Genomic DNA, 17112 nt, shown 5'->3' with positions numbered 1-17112 from the left:
ACCCACCCCGGCCCCACCCAGCGGCAGCACAGCTACCAGGTCAGTAACCCACGTCCGTCAACACGCAGCTCCCAAAGAGCGCCGCAAGCGGCTGCTGTAGGCCACCCGTAGGCCTCCCAAACTCCTCCCAGATGGGGGCAACAGACCCCGGAGCCGGATCCACCAGGCGCCCCACTTCAAGTGCCCCCAGGGCCCCAGGAACCCCTCCATCCAGCCACTGTGCCCTGCAGGAAGCAACCCACCGCCCCCTATTCCACTAAGTGATGGTGTTGATCAGAGGAGCCCAAAGAGACCAATCAGATGTGGAAGCAGATGCTGTCTCTAGATTAATATGATCCAACAAAAGATCTCTATACTGATTGATACTGAGATTTTGTTTACTTTTCCAATTCATGAGGATAGTTTTCTTTGCGATGCATAAAGCAGTAAAAACCATGTAAACTATTTCTTTTTTCAGAGGACTTTCCTCAAAATTACCGAGCAGGCAAACTGATGGGGATGGTGTAATCTTACAGCTCAAGCACCTTGATAAGTCCTTACATATCTGTGTCCAGAACCTCTGGACTGGTGTGCATAACCATAACGCATGAAAATAATTATCAGGATGATTGCCTATGCAGTGTGGGCAGATATTAGATTGTGCCAGACCCATCTTGAATAATCTTTGTCCTGTGTAGTGTACTCTGTGAAAGATTTTGTATTGTATTAGTTGTAAGTTGGTGTTTCTAGTCAATTTGAAAGTTCTTAGACATGTCTGAGCCCAGAAATTTTGTTCAAAGGTGCCTGATAAATCTTTTTCCCACTTCATTATAGGAAGAGATATCGAATCATCTATTTTAGTCAGTGTCCTGTATGATTTAGACAGTAGTTTGGGGGGGGGGGGGGGGGGGGTTAGATCTAAGAACTCTATTATATTAGTTGGGATTTGTGAACCACCATTAATATGCTTATATTTATTTTTAATTATAGATTTAAGTTGTTCATATTCCAAGAATTTATTTTTACTAATGCCATATTGCATATTTAGTTTAGCAAAATTGATGAACTCGGTTCCGTCAAGTAGATGTTCCAGATATTTAATACCTTTATTCTTCCAGTATGTAAAGTTTATCATTTTATTATTTTGTAGGATATCAGGGTTATTCCAGATAGGTGTACGACTGCATGGGATAAGGGATGACTTTGTCATTTTGAGGAACTCCCACCATGCTGTCAGAGTAGAACTAATGTTGATATTTTTGAAGCATGTATGCCGTTTTATATTTGAGCTTATAAACGGCAGATCTGAAATCATGATATTATTGCACATTTCCTGTTCTATATCTAACCAAGGCTCATCTAAAAGACTATTTTTTATCCATTTAGAGATGTATTGTAGCCTATTTGCTAAGTAATAGTTATGGAAGTTAGGCAGATCTAATCCTCCCCTGTCTTTAGTCTTCTGTATTGTCTTTAAGCTAATACGTGGGGGTTTATCTTTCCAAAGAAATTTAGAAATGGCAGAGTCTAGAGATTTAAACCAGTCAGATGATGGTTTATTGGGGACCATTGAAAATAAATAATTAATTCTAGGTAGGACCATCATTTTTATTGAAGCTACCCTACCCATAAGTGTGATTGGAAGCGATTTCCATCTTTCAAGGTCCTCTTCTATCCTGTTTAAAAGTGGGGCATGGTTAAGTTTAAGTAAATCTGTTAATTTATTCGACACAGTAATACCTAAATATTTAATATTTCCTGATTGCATTTGTAAATTTAGGGAGTTTTCGAGAGAGCAATTAATTGACAGTACCGTAGATTTAGACCAGTTTAACGAGTAATCTGATACTTTAGAGAAAGATTCTAGTATTCTAATTACTTGTAAAAGAGAATTATTTGAATGCTGGAGATAAAGTAATACATCATCCGCGTACAGACTAATCGTGTGCTCTATTTTCATGCATTTTATACCTTTTACAGCTTTTGTTTGTCTGATTGTTGCTGCTAGAGGTTCTATAAAGATGGCAAAAAGTGATGGAGAAAGAGGGCATCCTTGCCTGGTGCCCCTCTGTAGACAAAAACTGGAAGATATTTGATTATTTGTCCTGACACAGGCTGTTGGAGAATTGGATAGAATTTTTAACCAGTTTATGAATAAATCGCCAAAACCGAATTTATGAAGAGTAGCGAATAAAAATTTCCAATTTACTCTATCAAATGCTTTTTCTGCGTCTAAAGACACTATATTGGTTTTAATGTTTTTACTGTAGGAATAATCAATTAAATTAAGTAATCGGCGTTTATTTGTGGATGACTGCCTTCCTCTGATGAAACCAGTTTGATCTGGATGTATTATGAGAGGAGTTACTTTGTCTAATCTTTTTGTTAAAGCTTTACAGATTATCTTAATATCCACATTAATTAAGGATATGGGACGATAACTAGTGGGCAACACAGGATCTTTGTCTGGCTTGAGCAGAAGGCTGATGGTGGCAGAGTTCATATTAGCTGGAAATCTACCTTTTTCCTGTATTTCCTGCAACATTCTGTGGAACGTTGGGGCTAGAATACTCCAGAACTCTTTATAAAACTCAGTGGGGAATCCATCTGGACCTGGAGCCTTTTTATTAGGCATGCTTTTAAGAGCTTCCTGGGTTTCAACTGTTGTCAGCGGGGAATCCAGTGTCATTGTTGGGTTATCTGATAATTTAGGAAGTGTAATTTTATCCAGAAATTGCTTAATATCCTTCTCTGATGGATTTATCTGTGGTGTGTATAAAGATTTGTAGAAATCGCGGAAGGTATTATTTATAAACTCTGGTTCACTTACTGTATTACCAGTTGAATCTGTAACTGCAAATATAGTAGTTTTCTCCTTATTTATTTTAAGCTGATTAGCTAGAAAGCTTCCTGACTTATTGCCATGTTCAAAATTTTCTATTCGGAGTCTTTGTATTAGAAATCTATTTTGCTTTTCAATATAGTGGTTTAGTTCTAATTTTACTTCACGGATTTTACCTAACTTCCCTTCTTCTTGAGATAATTCTAGTAACTTAAGTTTTTCTTCTAATTCCTGAATCTTTTTGTTTTCTTTTTTCTTTTTATGAGATGAGAAAGAAATTATTTTACCTCTCATCACTGCTTTTCCAGCTTCCCACAATATCGATGCCGATGTACCTGGTTGATCATTGTCTTCTAAGTATGAAGCCCACTGTTCTTTAATGAATTTTATAAATTCTTCATCTTTAAGCAGTGATGTATTAAATCTCCAGCTTTTGTTTTGTGTGGTTATTTTTTTATTAATTAAGGTGAGAGTAACAGGAGCGTGATCACTGATAGCAATAGGATGAATTACCGTCTCTGAAACAACCGACAGCAGTGAGCTACTTATTAGAAAGTAGTCCAGACGAGAGTACGAATGGTGAACATTTGAGAAAAAAGTGTATTCTTTACTAATAGGATGAAGAGAACGCCATGCATCGCAAAGACCAAAATCACTCATGTATTGTTTTACTACACTTACTGACTGCCAACTACGCTGAGCCCCTGTTTTATTCAACCTGTCTATATCGTTATTTAAACCAAAGTTGAAGTCACCTCCTATAATTAGTGAACAATCCCCGTGTTTTGAAAGTGCAAGGAAGAATTGGTGGAAAAAAGAGGGGTCATCAACATTTGGACCATATATACTGACAATACATAGCTTCTGGTTATGGATAGCTATTTCAATCTGAAAAACTCACACAGAAAGAAAAGGCAATTAGAAGAATTTTATTGATACAATATTTTAAGGGTTTGGCGCTCAGACCTCGGCAGGAAAAATTCACGCTGAATTATACTTCAATATGCATAAGCAGGCGTATGAGAATAGGGATATTTCCCCCCCAGGTCTGAAACTGGTGGTGGAGTGGGGATACATAAAGTTTGTTCAGTCCATATGCTGAATTGTTTGAGCTAGATGTCCAACTTGATAAACACAGGTTTGCATGAACTGTCCATGATGAGCAAGCATGAAGCGACTGTGGAGAGGAAAAACTCCCCTTTGGGAAGAAACCTCTGGCAGAACCAGGCTCAGCATGGCGGTCTTCTGCCGGACCGTTTTAAAGAGTGACTGGGAATTCCATAAGAGTCCAGGAGGAATTACACTCTGATGGGGATGAGGTTGAAGGAGGACCGTAGGAAAGCCAGGCGAAGCTTGCTACGATGGTGGAGAAGGGGATGGAGGTGGGTTGAAACCGGTCGACAGAGTCCAAACCGGACACGGCGCAGCCACCGCTTGCTCGCTGAGGAGAAGGCCGAGACGAGGATGTGGAGTTCTTTTTAAGATGAACCCGGGATGCTGATTGGCTTCGAGGAGGAGCAGTTCAAAGCTGATTGCTTGTGTCGGAGGCGGATGAGTCTCTGATTGATGGAGGTAGGCAATAGAGTTTCTTCAGTCTGAATTTTCGCTTAAGCTGCATTTCAATCTGAAAAACTCACACAGAAAGAAAAGGCAATTAGAAGAATTTTATTGATACAATATTTTAAGGGTTTGGCGCTCAGACCTCGGCAGGAAAAATTCACGCTGAATTATACTTCAATATGCATAAGCAGGCGTATGAGAATAGGGATATTTCCCCCCAAAAATTGCCGAGGCCGGTGCGTCAAACAGGGCCTGTTGCCACGAAGGCCTACCAAAGTTGAGTGAGATGAATGGGGAGATGAGGTGAGGTGCATAAATAGAGATGTCAGTCTCAGGATGATACTTGGAACTGAAAGGCTTGCAAATGGGAATGTCTGAAGCGAAATACGACATTAGTGCAATGGTTCTTGCGCTTGCCAAAAAGCAGGCCGAGAGATGATTTGGAGTTGCTGTTTAAGGTGAACGCTGGATGATGATTGGGCTTCGAGGAGGTGTGGCTCGAAGCGATTGCATCATTGGAGGCGAACAAGCGTCTGATTGAATGGAAGTAAGCAGAAGTTCTTCGGTTGTATTCCCGCCTTTAGCATCATTCAAACTAAAGACTCACAAAGAGAAAAGCGATTAGACAGATTTATTGATACAATAGTTTAAACTTTGGCGCTCGGACCTCGGCAGGAACATAAACAGTGATTTATACTTTAACGTAGATAAGCAGATGTATGAGAATAGGGAAATTATCCCCCAAAAAATGCCGAGGTCCAGGCCAGAGCGTCAGCAAGTTCAGAAGGCAGAGAGAAGGAGAAGGATGAGTAATGAAGGAGAAAAGATGTGAAAGCTTAGCAGAGAGGGCCATTGCCGCAAATGCTTACCAAAATTTAAACGAGATGAATGGAAAGATGAGGCGAGGTTGATGGAGAGGTGGAAGGTGAGGTGAATGGTCAGTTTCGGGCTGATGCACGTGATGAATGAATGATCATGGCAGGGAGCAAGGCGGGCAGCAAGCAGGGGACATGGCAGCAAACCACAGGGAGCATGTTATAGAGAACGCAGGGAACCACAGGAAGCATGGCAGAGAACGCAGGGAACATGGCAGAGAACGCAGGGGGCATGGCAGAGAACGCAGGGAACATGGCAGAGAACGCAGGGAACATGGCAGAGAACACAGGGAACATGGCAGAGAACACACAGGGAGCATGGCAGAGAACACACAGGGAGCATGGCAGGGAGCATGGCAGGGAAGAGGGCGTTGCAGGGAGCATAGAAGGAAACACATGGCAAGGAGCATAAAAGGAAACACATGGCAAGGAGCATAAAAGGAAACACATGGCAAGGAGCATAAAAGGAAACACATGGCAAGGAGCATAAAAGGAAACACATGGCAAGGAGCATAAAAGGAAACACATGGCAAGGAGCATAAAAGGAAACACATGGCAGGAAACACATGGCAGGGCAGGCCGCATGACAGGAAACATGGCAGGGCAGGCCGCATGGCAGGGAGGAGGGCGTTGCAGGGAGCGTAGAAGGAAACACGGCAAGGAGCATGGAAGGAAACACGGCAAGGAGAATGGAAGGAAACACGGCAAGGAGCATGGAAGGAAACACGGCAAGGAGCATAGAAGGAAACACATGGCAAGGAGCATAGAAGGAAACACATGGCAAGGAGCATAGAAGGAAACATGGCAAGGAGCATAGAAGGAAACACATGGCAAGGAGCATAGAAGGAAACATGGCAAGGAGCATAAAAGGAAACACATGGCAAGGAGCATGGAAGGAAACACATGGCAGGAAACACATGGCAGGGCAGGCCGCATGACAGGAAACATGGCAGGGCAGGCCGCATGGCAGGGAGGAGGGCGTTGCAGGGAGCATGGAAGGAAACACGGCAAGGAGCATGGAAGGAAACACGGCAAGGAGCATGGAAGGAAACACGGCAAGGAGCATGGAAGGAAACACATGGCAAGGAGCATAGAAGGAAACACATGGCAAGGAGCATAGAAGGAAACATGGCAAGGAGCATAGAAGGAAACACATGGCAAGGAGCATAGAAGGAAACATGGCAAGGAGCATAGAAGGAAACATGGCAAAGAGTATGGCAGGGAAGGCCGCATGGCAGTGTGCATGGCAGGGAACACACAGGGAGCACACTGGGAGCATGCAGGAAGCATGCAAGGAGTATGCAGGGAACGTAGTGGGGAACATGAATAAATGAATGACCATGAAAGAATGAACAGAATAACAGGACAACTGCATGGCGGGACGCCTGGATGACAGGATAAATAACAGAGGATGCTTAGGGATGATGCACATAAATGAATGAGTGACCAACAGGGAATGAACAGGACAGGACGCGGGCTTAATGAGACTTGAATGAGATTTGAATCCACCACCAGTATTCGTAGTTAGATTACCTTTAAGATGAGCATTAGGCGGCTAAGATGAATGAAAAGTAAGAGCAGATATGTGTGGCATGCTGATGATAGCCATCGCCCAACGATTGGGCTCCACAAGCGTCTGCTGTTGCACAGCTCACATCCTGAATGCTGAAATAACTCTAGATGAAAGGTCACAAGATTAACGATTTCTTTGACAATTTCACAAATCTGCAACCCAACTGTTTTTAGAATCCTCCAAAACTTACGGATGCACATCTGTAAAATTTAACGCATCTACAGACAAAAAGACATTATAGAAAGTGTGTTTCAAATCCGGACGAGAAGCAAGCCAGACCAGAAGGAAAGTTCAGAACGGCAACTCTTAACCAGAGTATCCTGTTCAAGGAGGGAAGGAAACGAAATTAGTGAGCTCAAGCTGCCTGGAAATAAAAACGTGACTCTTAAAATGATGCACCTGCGAGATTGAGGTGACCGAGCGAGGAGAGCACTGACGCTCAGAAATAACTGATATGGGAATGAAACTGATATCTCGAGAATTCGAGAGCTTGTCTGCAGGCAAAAGCCATCATGGAACTAGGTTAAGATCAATACGTAGAACTCAATGCAGGCTGACAGGTTTAGTTTGAGAAAACAACTGGGAATAGTGAAAAGAATATCTATAAGAAGAAAACATCCAGAAAATGAAGGACCATTAAACACGGGTAACACTTCTTAAGACATAATCGATAATGTTTGCTTAGTTCATAAATACGTAGAATGCCAAACGCATACCAAATGCTGTTATGAATCGATTAGCTTATTTAGCTTATTCCATGTCTTTTGGATGACTTTAATAATTTAATTCAGATTCTGCATTGCATCCTGCTAACTGATGATCTCGTTGCTTAGTAGCTTTAGTTAGCCTCACAACTGCAGAGAGGATCCGTAATTGAAAATAGTATCAACCAGACAACAGCACCTTCAGTGATGCTCTCCGGTTATTCATCTTGAATGAATTCTTGAACCTAAAAGAAGAAATAGACAATCCCTAAATACATGAGCAAGTTGCTGTTAAAGATCGACCAATACTCAAACCATCCCCACAGCCATCCGTACGTAGGGTCCCAGCTGACATTCAGATAATACCTACTAACAAAACCTTAAATAACTTTAACATGTATAATTTCACAACACCTGAAGAATTGATTGGCAAAACATTGAAATGACAAGAGTGACAGAAGTGGCCTGGTCAGCATAAATGAGAAGTCTGAACCCAATACAGACCAGTCCAAGCGGATGCCAAATTGCACCAGAGTTGCAGCGGTTTAATAACGATTGGAATCAATTGCTGAATTTAAAATGCACTTCATACTCCAACCAGTAGGTGGCAGCAATGCCCCCACAAGCCCGGTGGCTACCGGCAACACCAGAAGAAGAAGAAAACGAAAACAAACAGTAACATGAAATACGTTCGCCTGAATAGAGGACGAACATGGGTGAATACATATTACCTGAGCTGGCTCCGAACGCATTAGCGAGTGAATGAGAGAGTAGTTCCGGCTGAAAAGTTGCGGCCGGGACAAGCGGCAAGGTGGCGCCGCAAAGCCGATGAAAACCAGAGGAGGTCCCGGATGAGTCGGCGGATCCGCGAACCAAGAGCCTGCCCCACGGTATCAGTTTGATAAAGACCCCGGCGCGCTATGAAGCGAAGCTGACCGGAACTTAGGCAGAGTTGGGACGCGTCTGCGTCGCTTGCGAGTTCTTTGCGCCAGGAATCGGAGCTGACGAAAACAGAGGTTGGAAAGGAAGATGTGCAGCTAGACGGTATTCCTATGGCAGGAGGATTTCAGGATAAGTTATTGTCTCTAGAAACCGGTCAACAGAGTCCAAACCGGACACGGCGCAGCCACCGCTTGCTCGCTGAGGAGAAGGCCGAGACGAGGATGTGGAGTTCTTTTTAAGATGAACCCAGGATGCTGATTGGCTTCGAGGAGGAGCAGTTCAAAGCTGATTGCTTGTGTCGGAGGCGGATGAGTCTCTGATTGATGGAGGTAGGCAATAGAGTTTCTTCAGTCTGAATTTTCGCTTAAGCTGCATTTTAATTATTATGTATCTACCTTCAGGATCTATAGTTTTATCTAATATTTTCAAACTAACGCTTTTGTTGATTAAGATTGCTACACCTCTCTGTCTAGAGTTATAGCAGGCCGCAAACACATTAGGGAACTCAGGTGAATTAAGCTCACTTGCATTTGTAGCTGATTTGTGGGTTTCTTGCAATAATACAACATCTGCCTTTAATCTAGTAAGCTGGTTAATGATCTTCATTTTTTTCTCTCTGGTGCCAGCCCCATGCACATTCCATGTCACAAACTTTACATTCGCCATAGATGTGAGTGAGAAGTTAGAAGGTGCATGCCCTTGAGAAAATAGTCATACATAGACCCAGGTAGCATCATATGATGTGCTTGTGATTGACTGATGTTCAGGAAAGAAGCAGACAAATAAGATAGAAATACACAAAAAAATAAAAAAGTGCAAAGAGTAAGAGAGTGTGTAAAGGGATCAACCATAGCCCGTGCCTTCTGTACCCAACCGTGAACACCAACCATACCAACGTGCTCTTTAGTTCTGCGTGTATTTAATTTATCACCGTGTACCGATCTGTGCGTCTTATTTATTTATTTATTTATTTTATTTATTTATTTTAAATCATTGAAACATGCTTTAAGTCCACCTGTGGTGTAACTAATAAAGCCAAGGGGTGATCTTCTGATCCCTGAACAACTGTCCATTAATATAAAGTCTGTCAACCGATATGGTGGCTTTAACGCCGTCCATCATATATTTTTTCCTGATTGGGAACAGTACTCGCCTGCGATCTAGGATTTCCTTAGGAAACTGATCATTAACACTAAAGTCTGTCCCTCTCAGTTCCCTGCCGCAACTTCTAACAAATTCTTTTTGTTTATAATGCTCAAATTTAGCTATGATCGGGCGAGGACGGGTTTTGTCGGGTTTCTTACCTCCGAGCCGGTGGACTCGATGAAAAGTGATGTTTTTTTTTTTTTTTGTTCTTCCTTTCCTCTCCCACTTTCCCACTGTAGTGTCCATATCATTTGAGATATTCCCCGCATGAATCATAATAAAAACTATTCACATTCATAAATCAAGCGGAGCACTATGGCAAAAGCAGTACTGCTCCATTTGTGAAGTTCAAATCTGATGAGCTCTTTTTGGCATTAAGACAACAATTCTTATTGCCACAATGCCAGACAGGACACTGGGAAAAACAACAACAACAAAAAAATATATATATTTTTTTTCTTTTTTAATAATGATAATGCATTTAGCCACAGGGCCGGAATAAATTGTTCGGCAGGCCGGATCCGGCCCGCGGGCCGTATGTTTGACACCCCTGCTCTAATGTCTTTTTTTTAAAGCCGTTAAGAAACAACTATTTTCTTAAGTTATTAAAATATAACAAATGGGTAAATGTGTTGCTCAGGAAGTGGATATCAAGCCTCATAAAGAAGTAAAATAAAAAGTTGACACTAAATATAAACTGAATGTAAAAATATTAATTTGTATAATATTTTATATCAAATGATTACATTCTATAGAAATCTTAAAGAACCAACATTTTCTAGAGGATTTTTTTTATGCAGATTGAAGTTATATATAAAAGATATTGTAACTGTTATTTTTATGTTGTGATTCATTGTGCTTGTACACAAAAAAGGTGAAGGGGTGAATAAAATTATTTTGTTTTTATTTTCTCATCTAAAATCACAATCTTGTCTTTTTTTCCAGTGACCCACTCCCTGAAGTATTTCTACACGGGATCGTCTCAAGTCAAAAAGTTCCCGGAGTTTGTGGCTGTTGGTTTGGTTGATGATGTTCAGATTTTTCATTATGACAACAACACCCTGAGATGTGAACCCAAACAGGACTGGATAAAGGAGAACACTGATGTGCAGTACTGGGAGAGCGAGACTGACATCCTTCATAGTTACCAGCAGATCTTCAAAGCCAACATTGAAATAGCAAAGTCACGCTTCACCCAAACTGGAGGTTTGTCTGTTTCTCACTATTTATTGATCATTTTGTTGTTTATAGCAACTATGACACAGAATCACACCAACAAGAAAGAGACAATGGAGAGACTCTACTTAACATTTTTTTTAGCCATGAATAAATATAAAATAAAACAATTGCTAAAATTAAATTAACCTTATTTAAGGTGACTCTCCCTTTATGAACCTAAGAATTCTGAGTTAATCAATTACAGGATTTATACAATTATTAAATATTTGTAATGAAGTTCTTGTTTCATATTTTAGCTCTCTTTTTAGTTTTCAAATCTGTACTAAATGTTGCAGCAACAACTTTGATAAGGAGGTAATTTATCACAATAAACATAATATATTATTTTGTAGAATCGACTTGAAAAGTGACTCTTGCCTAACAGTCACTGGTACATAAAATAATAAACACAGTGTGTGATTTTGTTAAATATTGTTCCAAACAATTTTATTGTTGTAAAAATTAGCATAAATATACTGTAAACTGGGCATCTTTATTGTTTACAGATATTAAAGTAGATTTTTATTATCTGTCAATACTGTATTTCTCTGATTTATTAGATAATCTGTCTGGTGTGTAAAGATGGAGGATTTCCACTCATGATTAATTTCTGCTTCAGTTTGCTGGAAAACCTTGAAGCTAAACTTTATTAATTAGTGTCAACAGAACATTGTGAGCAATCTGTCTCTCCTGACGTCCACAGAGCGATGTTCTGTTCATGGAAACTATATTTTAAATTTCCCAATATAAAGTAATATAATTAAGAGACACAGCTAACATAATAAGACCGAACATGTTGGAAAAATAAAATACTTGGTTTTACGTTTAAGAACCTCAGACTGTCAGATTGATCAGGAACAGATTTTATCACAGAGTCATCAGGTTAATTGTTGCTGCAAACACAAATGAAGATCAGCTGAAAGGTTCCTGACTGAGAGGAGCTGACCGAGCAGAAAGATCAGAGCTACTGCTGGAGAATAGAGACTAGAAGCTGAAGCTGCAGAAAAACATTAGAAGAGGGTCGATCTTTTCTTCATTCAGTTTAAACTGATAAAACTAGAAACAGAAAACAATAAAATGTTCTAGGTTTTCACAGCTTTTTGACACTTGAAGATCTTTTATAACTTGATTTATTGAGAAAAAGAATTTAGTTTCTACTGAAGGCCATGCAGTGTCTCCATAAACAGTGACTAAATTAAATAAAAGCAGATTTTGCCCTAATTAATAATAAAGTCTCCATCAGCATCATCCGCCGCTGAAGGGACAAATTAGCATAGTTCTGGAATCCCAGTCAGGAGCCACGCAGCATCATCCAGAGGTCCAAGAGGCCCTCAGATCTTATGTTGGACCTCCTGCTGTAGAGTCTCTGAGGAACAGGGAGTTCCTGAAGTAATGAAGTTTTTGTGAAGCTTCAGTTGTGATTTTAAAGGAAGGATCATGTCTGATGTGGGTCTGCTGGTCCAGAATCCTGGTCAACCGGGTTCTGGTCCTGGTTCTGGTTCTGGTTCTGGTCCTGGTTCTGGTCCTGTGGGTCACATGAAGCTCCGTCATCTTCAGCAGCTGATGTTGGTGGAACCAGAGAGTCTCTGTGGAGAGAGGAGACGGAGTTAAGATCTGACTCTGACAGCTGCTCTGAAGTCTCCACATGTGGACCAGGGACCGGTTCTGGTTGGACCTGGACCCACCTGGTACCAGAACCCACCCAATCAAATGACTTAACTAAAAAAATATTATATATCCCTTAAAGTCATTTAAAATAAAATGAAACAGATTCAAATGTAAATGAATCTTGTTCCTAACGTGAGAACAGCCTCATGTTCTCCCAGTAAACTTCAGCCTGCTGGTCGTGGGTTAAAGGTCAAGCAGGAGTCCAGACCTGGCTGAGTCTGCTCACACCAACATGAAACATCTCCTCAGAGAACAGCTTCACCCTCAGCCTTCAGCAGGCGTCGTTACGCCCAGAGGCTCAAAGAGAGGAGAGATGATCTGGAATCAGGGCGGAGGCTGAGAAAGCTGCCGCTCTGAAAGGAGACCACCAAGGTTTGGAGCTGTGACGGTCCAGAAGAGCAGGAGCAGAACAGAAGGAAAGATCCACGGCTGGATAGACAGAAACAAACTGAAGGAGGATAAAAACACACATGGAGGAAGTGAAGATCAGCTGAAAGGTTCCTGACTGAGAGGAGCTGACCGAGCAGAAAGATCAGAGCTACTGCTGGAGAATAGAGACTAGAAGCTGAAGCTGCAGAGTGAGAACCTGGACCTGAACGGTCCTTCAGAGAACAGAACCTCTCAGTGGTTTATAACGTCTCCTATCAGGCTGGTCAACCAGCTGTCTCTGGATCCACATGATGTGAAACTAAGTTAATACATAGATGATGAGATCAAAATGTTCAAAAGTCCACAATGTTCATCTGAGTCATTTTCAGTTAAACTACCTTTAATTATTAGAGATAAACTGCAGATAGTAAATCTGTTCATGATGAAGGTTTCTATGGATGATAATAAATAACTTTTTGTCTGCCGCTTCTCTCTCATTAAGATGCCTGTGTCGTTTAAATGGCTGTTTTGTGTTTATTAATGAAAAACGATGTTAAAAGATTCAAAAACAAAATCTCATTTTAGTTTTCTGCATTCTCTGTCTTTAGGTGTTCACATTTTCCAGCAAATGTACGGCTGTGAGTGGGATGATGAGACTGGAAAGGTTACTGGCTATTTCCAGTACGGCTATGATGGAGAAGACCTCCTAATGATGGACATGAAGGAAAACACATGGATCACTCCAAAACAACAAGCTGAAATGACTAAAGACAGATGGAACAGTAACAGACCTCTGCTGGAGAATGACAAGTACTACTTCAACCAGATTTGTCCTGCATGGCTGAAGAAGTATGTTGACTATGGGAGGAGCTCTCTGATGAGAACAGGTATTAAATCACATATTCAGATTTTTCTTTGTATAGAGAGAATTACCCAGAGGTAATTTTCTTACACTTGTCTAAACACTGATTTCTTCACCACATTGTTGACTAAATTACTCAGTTCTGTTTGTGGATCTGAGGCTGGTCTCCACCTCTGAAGCATTTCAAGTTATTTACTGTTTATTAGACACAAATCATTATAAACCATTTATATTTGAACTTCTTGTGTCTCTTTCTGCAGATCTTCCATCAGTCTCCTTCCTCCAGAAGTCTTCCTCATCTCCAGTCAGCTGCCACGCTACAGGTTTCTACCCCAACAGAGCAGAGATGTTCTGGAGGAAAGATGGAGAGGAGGTTCATGGTGGTGTGGTCAAAGGAGAGATCCTCCCTAACAATGATGGAACCTTCCAGATGAGCGTTCACATCGATCTGTCATCTGTTGCACCTGAAGACTGGAACAAGTATGAATGTGTGTTTCAGCTCTCTGGAGTCAGAGAAGACATCATCCATCGACTGGAGAAATCAGGAACCAGGAGCAATGAATGTAAGTATCATTGTTCGGTCTGTTCTGTTTGTCTTTTTAGATTTATGTTAAGTTTCAAAGATTGGCTGACCAGCCTTTTTACTTGGGATGATAATAAAAGCTTATATAAAATTAAAATGTCATTTTCTGCTATTACAATTTGCTCCAGTTGTTTGGACTTAATTTTGTTGATAGTTTCAATAAAAACTTTCAACTTTATTAATTTTGAGGGTTTTAGTTTATGTTAGACTCCAACCATTCAATGCATTCATTTAATTACCAGCTTTATAAAACTTAAAAGAAAATCTGTGTACATTTATTAGCAACTCGCCATTATGGAAACTGAAAAGAAATACATTTATGCACAGAAACCAGAAAATAAAATAAAACTAAAATCCGGTAATGATGTTCAGATAAACTGAGATAAAAGACACAAACAAACCTGTAACTCTGCTGGAGTCTGACCTGGTTTGTCTTCTCAACAGCAAATGGCACTATGTGGATCATCCCTGTTGTTGCTGTTGTGGTGCTGCTTGGTCTCATTGGTGTCATTGGTTTCATCCTTTACAAAAAGAAGAAAAATGGTAAGAGACAAATATTTTTCTCGAATGTCTTCTCTTTCCTGTGTTTTAATTCATAAGAATTCTGATCGAATCTGATTGAAACACATAAATACAATCTGATGCTGTGTGATCTTATCAAAAGTTCAGTGGCTGGTGTCTTTATTGGTTAAAAAATTACCAAACTACCTAGTCATGAAACAGTGACGGGACAAAATGAGCGACATCTCAAAAAAAAAAAAGCTTGTTGTACTTTAAAAAAATAGTGAAAGAGTTTTTGACAGGAAGTCAGAATAACTCATGAACTCTTTTTGTTTTCAACACTTTTAATTTTATTTAACTTTTTCTCAAGATGAGCAACTACAGTCAAACTGCTAAAGGTTTTCTCTAAAGCTTAAACCTACAGAGGTAGCACTAGGTTTATATTGTGATATCTTGTCCCTGACAAGTATAACTAATTGCTAAATACCTATTTCAATCTGAAAAACTCACAGAGAAAGAAATGGCAATTAGAAGGATTTTATTGATACAATATTTTAAGTCTTTGGCGCTCAGACCTCGGCAGGAACATTAATGCTGAATTATACTTTAATATGCATAAGTAGATGTATGAGAACAGGGATGTTCCCCCCCAGGTCTGAAACTGGTGGTGGAGTGGAGATAGAAGAAGTTTGTTCAGTCCATATAATGATCTGTTTAAGATAGATGTCCAACTTGATAAACACAGGTTTACATGAACTGTCCATGATGAGCAAGCTTGAAGCGACTGTGGAGAGGAAAAACTCCCCTTTGGGAAGAAACCTCTGGCAGAACCGGGCCCAACGTGGTGGTCTTCTGCCGGACCAATAACAGGCGATAGGGAGTGATGAAGACTGAAGGGAGAAAACACTCTGATGGGTTGAGGATGGAGGAACGTCTTGGAAGCTAGATGAACTCAGCTATGATGGTGGAGAAGGGGTTGGGGGTGGGCTGAATCGGACATCTGATTCGAAATCCAACATGCAATCCGTTTGCGCTTGCTGGTTAGCAGGCTGAGACGTGGATTTGAAGTTGCTTTTAAGATGAGCGTGGGATGCTGATTGGCTTCATGGAGGTGCGGTTCGTAGCTGATTGGCTCACATCAGAGGCGTATCGGACTCTGATTGAATGGAGGCAGGTGATGAGTTTCTTCGATTGAACTTGCGCCTTCAGCTTCATTTTTAAAATAGTTTTTGAGCTTATTCAATTGCTCAAATGCTTCTATCTCTAGTAATGATAGCAATTTATATTACAAACAAATAATTCTGTCATTTTGTTAATTTCAGGGCATAAACTTCCAGTCGGTAAGTATTTAAAATATTTAATAATATTTGTATTTCCTTTGTTCTCATTATTTATTGTTTACTGTTGAGTAAAGCCCAGCACACATGGTTGGTTTTCTAAGATCTTGCCAGACCTGTTCCATTGTAGACGCTCAATAATATAGAATATTGATAAAAACTCCAGTTACATTTTCCGGTAGGAGTTACAGGACTGTAGATTTGTTGCGGTTGCTGAACCATTTCAGAAAAGGTTCAATTAAGATCTTTGTAATTTAACAATTAGTTTTTATAATCTCATTACTAGATGTTGACAGTAAAAATGAGGAGAGGGTGCTTATGAAAGGCAGCATTATAAGTGCACATGGTTGATCTAAAGAGGAAAAACGATCAGCGTCCGTATTCACAACACTGGAACATTTTACCTGAAAATCTCTGGACATCGTTTCATATTTGTTATGTAGTCTTCGTTTGAGAAAGAGCTAAATTGATTTTCTGTTAATTGTTCCCTCTGAACAACCATAGACCACAAGGTCAAGATCAGGACCAGAGATTTTCTTTCACTACTAAAATTTTTGTCTAACAGTGTCACTCTCGTCTGTTTATGTTAGTGAATAGTTTCCTTCTGTTTCGTGTCATTTTCAGTTCCTCAGCCTCGTCTTTTCCTCCAGTTGTCTTATATTCTGTTTGTTACTCACCTGATTTTCACCCTACTTCTCACTGTTTTTACGTTTCTGTGCCTGTATTCACAAATAATCCTAAGACTAAGGCTGCATCTAAAAAGGTCCAATAAGTTAGGATTCTTTAGGCAAAGTAGAATGTATCAGTGGTCACCATGAAAAGTGCAGTCAGTAAGGAAAGAGGAAGGAAAAGTAGCCTGTATGGCTCCTTTAGCTAACCTGAGCCTAGCCAAATGTATTTCGCTCCACCTAGCTCCACTCATCCATCTGGAACAGATCATAGGAATGCCGTTT

General features: G+C 40.5%; 1 protein-coding gene across 1 annotated transcript in view; it reads left to right on the top strand.

Moving 5' to 3' along the window:
* LOC118565396 (H-2 class I histocompatibility antigen, Q9 alpha chain-like) overlaps positions 1–17112 on the top strand; it is a 56926-nt gene that overhangs the window by 16404 nt on the left and 23410 nt on the right. The window contains exon 2 of the mRNA XM_036145817.1: positions 10567–10827. Within this exon, the coding sequence (XP_036001710.1) occupies positions 10567–10827 (261 nt within the window). The remainder of the gene's footprint in view (positions 1–10566; positions 10828–17112) is intronic.

This window comes from Fundulus heteroclitus, chromosome 13, assembly GCF_011125445.2.
Source record: "Fundulus heteroclitus isolate FHET01 chromosome 13, MU-UCD_Fhet_4.1, whole genome shotgun sequence".
NCBI classification, from domain to species: domain Eukaryota; kingdom Metazoa; phylum Chordata; class Actinopteri; order Cyprinodontiformes; family Fundulidae; genus Fundulus; species Fundulus heteroclitus.
The sequence above is the reverse complement of the archived record's forward strand: the minus strand, read 5'-3'. Positions and strand labels throughout refer to the sequence as shown.